This window comes from Trichechus manatus, unplaced genomic scaffold (assembly GCF_000243295.1).
Source record: "Trichechus manatus latirostris isolate Lorelei unplaced genomic scaffold, TriManLat1.0 scaffold00040, whole genome shotgun sequence".
Classification (NCBI taxonomy): domain Eukaryota; kingdom Metazoa; phylum Chordata; class Mammalia; order Sirenia; family Trichechidae; genus Trichechus; species Trichechus manatus.
The window spans coordinates 1277248-1286830 of record NW_004443976.1 but is presented as its reverse complement, the minus strand read 5'-3'; the positions used below and the strand labels follow the sequence as shown (position 1 = coordinate 1286830).

At 51.7% G+C, this 9583-nt stretch overlaps 1 protein-coding gene across 1 annotated transcript in view; it reads left to right on the top strand.

Annotated features, from left to right (window-relative positions):
• LRRC75A (leucine rich repeat containing 75A) overlaps positions 1 to 8499 on the top strand; it is a gene marked incomplete at its 5' end in the record, with an annotated part of 93185 nt that extends 84686 nt beyond the window's left edge. The window contains 2 exons of the mRNA XM_004375964.2: positions 5426 to 5541; positions 7962 to 8499. Of these exons, the coding sequence (XP_004376021.2) occupies positions 5426 to 5541; positions 7962 to 8499 (654 nt within the window). The remainder of the gene's footprint in view (positions 1 to 5425; positions 5542 to 7961) is intronic.
• Positions 8500 to 9583: the final 1084 nt, after the last annotated feature.

Below are 9583 nucleotides of genomic sequence, written 5' to 3'. Positions count from 1 at the left end.
AAGTTGGTGTCAAGCGCTTTATCTTCTATCTCACTAATTCTGACTTCCATTGCCTCAATTCTGCTCCTATGACTTTCTATTGAGTTGTCTAATTCTGACATTTTATTGTTAATCTTCTGGATTTCTGATTGCTGTCTCTGTATGGATTCTTGCAGCCTGTTGAATTTGTCATTATGCTCTTCTCTAATCTTTTTAATTTCCTCTACTGCGTGTTCTGCATTTTGATTAATTTCCTTCCTACTTTCTTGAAGAGTTCTGTATATTAATCTTTTGTATTCTGCCTCCGGTAATTCCAAGAAATCTTCCTCCTCTGGAAAATTTCTTGATTCTTTATTTTGGGGGCTTGCTGAAGCCCATCATGGACTGCCTTTTTATGTAATTTGATATTGACTGTTGTCTCCGAGCCATCAATAAGTTGTTGTATTTATTTATGTTTGCCTACTGTATCCTAGCATCTTGTTTTGTTTTGATAAGCCCAAATAGGCTGCTTATGTGAGCTAGTTTGATTATGGGCACCTTTGAAGCTCTAATGTCCTGTCACCAGGTTGTTAGATCTGTTACTAAGTATTTGAGTTCTGGAGTCCGCCCACTCCTCCTGTATGGATTCAGCTCAGGTGCCCAGGTAGATAGCCACAAAGTGTGTGGTGTAGGCTCTCACCTACAGTCCTAGACAAGCATGGATGATTGGCGTAGGCACGGGCATCTGGCTGCAGCAGGGAGACATACTCTGAGCAAGGCAGTGGGCTGATGGCCATCCCCTAGTGTCCAGGAGGAAGGCATGTCCCTGTTCCCTAGAGCACGTAGGTGGGTGGGTTTTGCAGCCGGGCTATGAGCACCCAACGCTGTTGGCTGTAAGGACTGGTGGTCGCCTCTTATTCTTGGGCCCCTATCGCAGGTGACTAGGTGGCATGGGTGGAGCCACCAGTCCTCAGGCCTCTGATGTGTGTAGGTGAAGACCCTGCTTAATTGGCAGAGCAGAGTCAAATGTCACAAACCTGCCACTTCACAGCTGAAAGAGTTCAGGTTAGACTTCAGATATATATCCTGTTGTACTGTGGTAATGAGTGCCTACACTGTTGAAATGGGCCCAGACAAGTCTATGCAGGGAGAAAGGCACTTAAAGTCCGTGGATCCCTTATGCCTGTGGCTAGGCAAAGGAGCTGTGCCTACCCTGAGTTTCTGGCTTAGGGGAGCTGGCAGTTTGTTTTTTCCCCTGTTTGTTAATTTGTTCACTCTCCAAGGCTGGAAGAATGGCTCAGGGTGTGTGACGGATCCTACATCTGGCCTAGTGGACTCAGCAATTGCTGAAGCCAGTCTGGGACCCAGTGCAGAGCACGGAGTGGGGAGGTAAATGGGAGAGAGTTTTTTCCCTGAGAGGGGTGTTTTTCATCCACGCAGTAGGCCGGACACAAATAGTTATCTTTCGGCGATCGAGGGCTGCTTCTCCCTGGTTCTGCATGGCCGAGTAGACTCCCAGGGGCTGGGTCTCTTCCTGTGCAGAATACGCCTCCTGAGCACTGATGCTTGCCTGCTTCACCACTCACCCCCGAGCTGATCAGGACTGAAGGGCTCAAGCTCTCACCGGGTCAGGTCTGGCACCTCCTCGCTGCTTCCACACCATCTCTCTCCCTTTCCCTGCCACTCAGTCCGGTTCCTCAACTTTGCCTTAGATGTTCTGGCTCCTAGATTGTCATAGATAATTGATTCACTTGTTTTTTCGGGTCTTTGTTGTAAGAGGGTCTACCAGAAGCGTCTGACTACTCTGCCATCTTGGCCCCGCCTCTTTCTTTCTTTTTTAATGTAGGCGTTTACAGCTGTATATTTGCCTCTAAGTACTGCTTTTGCTACATCCTGTAAGTTTTGATATGTTGTGTTTTTGTTTTCATTCATCTTAAAGTATTTTTTAATTTCCCTTGTGATTTTTGCTTTGATCCATTGTTTATTTAGGAGTGTGTTGTTAAATTTCCACATATTTGTGAATTTCCCATATTTCTTTGTTGTTAATTTATAATTTCATTTCGTTGTGGTTGGAGAACATGCTTTGTATGATTTTATTTCAGTCCTTTGAAATTCATTGTTACTTGTTTTATGGCCTAACATATGGTCTATCCTGGAGAATATTCCATGTGCACTTGAAAAGAATGCATATTCTGCTTTTCTTGGGTGGAGTGTTGAATAGATGTCTGTTAGGTCTAGTTGGTTTACTGTGTTCAAGTCTTCTATTTCCTGGCTGACCTTCTCTCTAGTTGCACTATCTGTTTTTTGAAAGTAGGGTGTTAAAGTTTCCAGCTATTATTACTGAATTGTCTATTATTCCCTTCAATTCTGTCAGTTTTGACTTCATATATTTTAGGGCTCTGCTGTTACATGTTTATAAATGTTATATCTTCTTGATGGGTTGATACTTTTATTATTATCAAATGCCCTTCTTTGTATCTAGTAACAATTTTTGTCTTAAAGATATTTGGTCTGATATTAGTATAAAGTAGGTAATCTGAATATACATTCTTATCTATAGGATCCAATAAAGTTGATTCCATTTTAAATGGGGAAAAGGTGAGGCTTGTAAATAGTTTATTTTTTCTGACTGGACCCTTATGGAGCCCTGGTGGTGCAGTGGTTAAGAACTTGGCTGCTAACCAAAAGGTGGCAGTTCGAATCCACCAGCCACTCCTTGGAAACCCTATGGGCCAGTTCTGTTCTGTTCTGTCCTGTAGGGTCACTATGAGTTGGAAACGACTCGACGGCAATGGGTTTTGGTGGTTCCTTATGTGAAAAAAGACAGCTCGCACTGGCATAACCACTGACCAGCCCTGCATCTTGGGTCTGTCCCCCTCATCCGCGGGCTTCAGTCTTTGTCACAGGTTTGGGGTCTGACTTACATGGTGCCTGGGGAACCCCATAGTTTCCTTCAGCGTGGGAGCCACTGCAGAGAGCCATCTGAGAGGCCACAGTGCCTCCGTGGGGCCTCGTTGCCCTGTTCTGTTTTCTGGCACCACCTCATTCCCAGTGGGTTCCAAACTCCCCCGGGGTGGTTTCCAGGGCACCTCACACTTCCCACTTGCCAGGCCCCCACCCCATGATACTGAGGCCGCCAGAGCCTGGCTTCAGGATGCAGCCTTAGTGGGGGGCCTGTTTACTCCCATGTTCTGGCCCAAGGCCTTCCAGGGTGGAAAGAGGCTGGACCTGTGCTCTTCAGATGATCTCAGATCTCATCACCCCTCAGGATGATTCAATGATGAAGAAAGGAGGGGTGCCAGGGTAGACCCACCCAAGCCCCAGAAGGCCTTTCTCCCCTTCCTTTCACCCCTGGCATCTACAGCCATGACAGAGTTCCTACTGGGAGCCTCAAAGAGTCATTCCTAGGGAAGAGGTCCCTGACCAGTACCCAGACAGCCTCCCTCCCTTTTCACCCTAGCCTCATGTGCACTGATTTGCAGCTGTCCCTACTGCCAGACTCCACAGTTGAATGCAGTCTTCCTGTTTCTCTCTTTCCTTTGCTGCCCCCAGAAACACACAGCCCTGCCCATCCCAAACGTTGTGTCGTTCATCAGTTATGAAAATAAAAATAACAAACATGGGAAAAGCAGAGAGGAGAGGTGTGGGCAAACGGCATCCTGGACTCCAGGGCCAGGTTGTATAGATTCCCAAAACAGCGTGATATGGTGGAGCCAGTGTGTGGCCTTAGATCTCTAAGCCTCAGTTTCCTCTTCTATACAATGGAGGTTGTTGTTAGTTGTTGTCAAGTCGGCTCTGACTCATGGCCACCCTATGTATGACAGAAGGAAATACTGCCTGGTCCTGCCTGCGCCATCTTCATGATTGTTGGGATGTTTGAGTCCATTGTTGTGGCTATTGTGTCAGTCCATCTCACTGAGGGTCCCCTCGTGTTTGTTCACCTTCTACCAACCATGATGTCATTTTCTAGCAATTGGTCCTTCCTGATGATGTGTCCAAAGTCAGTAAGCCAGCGTCTCACCATTCTCACTTCTAAGGAGCATCCTGGTTGTATTTTTTCTAAGATTGTTCTTCTGGCAGCCCATGGTAATATTCAGTATTCGTCACCACAGAGTATTTACTGCCCTGGAGTGGTGTGGGAATTCCATCACGTTCTAGCATGACGTCTGATGTGCGGTAATCCAGGTGAAAGATGGTGGTGGCTTGCACCACAGTGGTGGCCATGGAGGTGGCGAGAAGTAGTCAGATTCCACATTCCCATCTCCCCCCACCCCTGCACACACCATGCTCCCCTTACCCAAGTCCTTGCACCAGCTGTTTCCTCCTCACTTAGGGATGCCTCATGTGTCCTATCTCCATCCAAAAACACTAACCTGTCCATTCTTAAAAGCCCTCCTCAGATCTGAGCCTGGGTGGAAGCTGGCTTCCTGCCTTACCTGCCAGGGCTCTGTGTGTTCTGTGGTTCCCCATTACAGCGTTTGTTTAACAAGCGTTTGGACAGAGCTCACAGTATGCTGGGCTCTAGCCAGAGTGCTTTGCAAGTATTAACTCGTTTAATCCTCACAAAAACCCCTATGAGGTCAGTACTGTTATCCCTTCACAGATGAGGAAAAGAGGCACAGAGAGGTTAAGTGACTTGCCCAAGGTCACAAAGGAGGTGACAAAGCAAGGATTATAATCCACGCAGTTTGGCTCCAAGTCCATGCTCTTAACTACGCAATATGCTGCTTCTCCATTAGCACAGTAATGGTGATAGCTGTCCTTTATCGAGGGCTCACTCTGCCAGGCACTGTGCCAATGTGCTGAGCTCAGCACAGCCAGGTGGCTAACACACGTGGGTTTGCATCTGAACCCTGGCACATGCTCACCCTGGCACACACTCTCAGCCACTCACTCCCGGGTGGGCCTCATGCCCCCTCCACCCAGCACAGGTCTGACACAGACGGAGTGCTCAGTAACCGTTGACTTGGCTTCCCTGGGGACGGAGTTGGAGTCTCTCTAGTGTCCTGCCGCATCCTTTTCCCCAGGGTCTCAAACACAAATGCTTATGAACCAGGCAGGTCACACAGGTGAATTGAGCTGGAAAAGACTTGTTTCCTCTTCTATTCTCCTGCTTTTGAGAGAGATGTGGGTAAAAATAGTGTTTCACTTTCCGTGTAAAATACACGAGCAATACACCCAGCTCCACCCATTGTTGCCAGATCTCCTAATTTTTCAAAATAAGTTGGAATCCAGACTTTAAATCTCAATTTTTCAATGATCGCCATTAATTCACAAAAAGTAGAAACACTGTGCAGGTCAATTTGCAACCACAGCCTTCTGCTGTGGGCGTCCACCTTCAGCGAGCGGACCAGCGGAGCAGGCCCCCAGCACAGCCGCGGGCTCCTTCGCAGGGACAGGGAGGCTGCGGGCCAGCGGGCAGCTCTGCCCTGCACCCAGGGACCCACTCCTGTGGTTGCTTCTGCAGGAAGGCGACGCGCTGGGCGCCATGGAGAAGCTGTGCCGGCAGCTGACGTACCACCTCAGCCCGCACTCCCAGTGGAGGCGGCACCGGGGACTGGGCAAGAGGAAGCCGCAGGCCTGGTGAGTGTGCACGCCCTCAGAGCCCTCGCTGGAAGGATGCACCGCCCTGTCCCTCTCGGCCTCCAAGCTGCTCCACAGGGATGGCCCAATGTGCGTCTGAGCCAGGCTGTGGGATGCACGATCCCACCCCGAGACCAGAACCAAGGGGTTGACTTGGGAGGCTTCCCGGAGGAGGTGAGATTGAAGAACTGGGGGCAGGCATTCCAGTGGGCATGAGCCCCAAAAGGAGCTGAGAGGGAGTGGCTGGAAGCTGGAGAGTTATAGGGCTGGGCGCCATGGGCCTGGTGGGGAGGGGGACATGAGGAGTTTATAGTCCCTAGTGGGCTAAAAGAGGGCATTCCCACACCCCCCATTCTCCAGGGTGTCCCATAGGGCGACCTAGCCCCTAGCCATGTGCCTGGCCCAGCAGCAGTGAGGACCCTCAGGCTACCATCTGAAGGGTCTCTGGCAGACGGGGAAGGGGAGACTGACCCCTCTTATAGAGAAGAGCGAGCCCTGACTCCTCCCTCCCTTCTGAACACGCAGAGGTTCCCAAAGCTAGAGGAGATGAATCCTGGGTGGCCTTCCCAGGTGCAGCAGGGTGGCTGTCCCCAAGCTAGCCTGGGTAGGGCGCTGGCTGGGCTGGGGCAGGGTCACAGTAGGGGATAAAGCAAGACAGGAAGACACTGGAACCCTGAAGATAAGGGTCACATGGAGACTTTGTGAGCTGGTTCTTTAAGGACTGGGAAGCTAGCAATTTGAGCCATGTTGGACTCTGTGTTTTCCCTCTCTCCCTGCACATGCCTACACACCCACTCCCTTCTCCATTCAGAAGCCATGTATGAGGACTCATTCCCCTCGGGCCATCACACTTGGATGACATCCAAACAAGGCCCTGCGTATAGGCCCTTCCCACCTGTCTGGCCTCACCTCTTCCACCCCAACTGGGCCCCAGCCACACTGGCTTTCCCACTGGTTCACAAACACCCCAAGCTTGTTCCAGCCTCTGGGCCTACTGCACCTGTGTTCCCTCTGCTGGAACTTTTACTGAACTCTTCTGATGATCCATGCTTTTTCACCAAGTGTCAGCTCAAATGTCATCTCCTAAAAGAAGCCTTCTGTGGCCAGTCAATCTTCAGTAGGCCGTGTTTACCCCACTCCCACCCCAAGCCACTCTATGACTTCACTCTCACATCGTCTTATTGTCTCTCTGCCTGCAGTTGAATGAAAGCAGGGATCTTATCTGTCTTGTTCATCACAGTGACCCCAGAGTCTAGAACAGTGCCTGGCACATTGTAGGAGCTTAGCAAATATTGGAAGGAAGGAATGAGACTGATCCAAGGCCAAGCCATTAACCACCATGCGACCTTTATTGCCTGGTGTCGTGGGTCTGCTTTACTAACAACAGGGACAATCATAGCAGCCAACAGTGAACAGGTGTCAGGTGGTGTTCCTAGACTTAACTGCCATGCCTCGAGAACTTTATATTCCAAGTCCCTACGGCCAGACCCCAGTCAGAGGCAAGATGAGGACACTTGGGTTGGCCTTCCAGCTTGAGGAGACCCCAAGGGTAGGGACTTACCTACTCTTGCTGACAGGAAATTTAAGCTGTGCCCTTGGGCTGCTGGCATTAACGTGTGCCCGTGGAGGAGGTGGAAGAGGCTGTGGGCACCCCACCTCCCTCTCCTTCCCAGGGGTGGGACCTCAGGGCTTGCCTGGGGCGCCTAGAGATGGGGAGCGTGGGCATCTCATCACTGACCCCTGCCTCAGAGCCAGCAGAGGGTGAGGGAAGGGGCACACTCACCTCAGCCTGAGCAGCCTGGGCTCCGGCCTGGTGAGGAGCAAGGGGAGGTGAGTGGGAGTGGAGAGCTCAGCAGCCCCCACCAGGCACAGAGCCCCTGAGCTGAGCCCTTTCCTGCCTGTTCTGCTGGGCTCTCCCAAAGCGCCCCCCCTCTGGTGGGGAAGGTGGTCTTGAAAAAGAAGCCTGAGATCCTTCTTACCACTCTTGGGGACAGCTCAGCTGACACCCAGGAGTGGTGGAAGCAGGAAGCTCAGCCCAAGTGATTATTAATGACAACAAGGATTAGTCACTTATCTACACCACACACGGTGGCACAGTTCCGTATTTCAGGCACAGAAGTTACGTAACTAAAGGTCACCCAAGTGGGAAGGGTTAAATTGCAAATCCAGGCATGCAGAAACATCTGGGTCTCCCACCTTGTGGCCCCATAGGATTGCCGGCCGCAGACCTCAGGCCCTGGCCAGCTGGGGTAGTGCCAGCAAGTGGGGCGACGTCTCTGGTTTTTCCCACTGCTGCACCTGCAGAATGTGATCATTTTGTGAAAATGGTCCCCGGAGTCCCAGGACCTGTAGTCACAGCTGCCTTTGAGGAACAGGTGGCCATACTTGGTTGACCCTTGCTTATTCCTTTTCTTCTTCAGCCTCAAGGCTGTCCTGGCTGGGAGCCCTCTGGACAACACAGTAGACCTGTCAGGCATCCCCCTGACCTCCCGTGACCTGGAGCGAGTGACCAGCTACCTGCAGCGCTGCGGAGACCAGGTGGACAGTGTGGAGCTGGGCTTCACAGGCCTCACGGATGACATGGTCCTGCAGCTGCTGCCAGCACTCAGCACCCTGCCCCGCCTCACCACACTGGCACTCAACGGCAACCGGCTGACTCGGGCACTGCTGCGCGACCTCACCGAGGCCTTAAAGGACCCCAGCAAGTTCCCCAGTGTCACGTGGATAGACCTGGGCAACAATGTGGACATCTTCTCACTGCCTCAGCCCTTCCTGCTCAGCCTGCGCAAGCGCTCCCCGAAGCAAGGCCACCTACCGACCATCCTGGAACTGGGCGAGGGGCCAGGTAGTGGGGAGGAGGCCCGGGAAGGGACACAAGAGGACCCCGGAGGGGGGCCTCTGGCCCCTGCTGAAGACCATAGCAAGAGCAGGGAGCCTGTAGCTGTAGCTCAGACGTGATGGGGGCTACGTCTCACCCAGGAGTCCTTGTGGGTTAGGATGGCCAAGGGCAGTAGGGGACTCTTATCCGGGGGCCAAGACTACAACCCTAAACTGGCCTGGGTAGCCCCACCCACCAGGTGCCAGACCCCAGCATCTCGCAAACGGGGATTTATTATCACTTCTTGGTCCTCTCATTCTCCCCCTTTAAAAATCCCATTATGTCTTTTGGTCTCAAGAAGACATCCCTGGCTCAGGGGACATCAGGTACCACCACCCCTCAGCTCAGCATCCCAAAAAAATTTTGGGTGCAGATACAGTACAGTTTGGAGGTGCCAGTAGTTTGAGCCAATGTGAATCCTATAAGCTTTTCCCCAGGAAATACTGTTGGGGCCCAGGGTTTTCCAAGTCTGCATTAAATTTGCTCTTCAGGGAGCAACTCTAGCTAGAATGCTAGATGTGCTACACTCCAGGAAGGCTGGAATCTTTACCCCAACCCTGACTGGAGGAGCTGGCGGCCAGGGGCCCAATGGGTCTCATCCAAGTCGCTCTGGCCTGCTGCTTCTGAAGCAGTCTCAGCCTCCATTTGTGGCACCCACCACTCAGCTCTAAGCCCATCAACCTACTTCCCTGTCCAGTCCGGGCTGCTTAGTGCCGCCCCACAGTGCCTGGGGCCTGCTTAGAAGCCCTGTAACTCACCACCCCAAACTGCCAGGGTGGGCTTGCTCATGCCCCCTCGGCGGCTACAGCAGTATAACCGCTCCAGCTATTCTCCCCAAAATTCCTGGGAATCCCTGGAGGTGAGTAACTCTTGGAGGAGCACATTCCTACCATACTAGGGAAGGCTCTCAAAACATGTGCTCTAAGATGGGGCCTCCAATAAGCTAGCTGGGGAGGGAGTAGGTAAACTGCAGGGTCCCAAACAAAGGTTTCACCCTACACCTTCCCCAAATCCTCTTCAGCAGAGGCCCTGACAAGAATTCCCTTCCTGAAACACTGGCCCCAAGTATAGATAATGAAGTCCAGGAAGAACCACAATCTTAAGACAGCAGGGTGCTGGCAAAGCAGAGAGGCTGAGCCCAGCCATGACTCTACCAGCCTCATG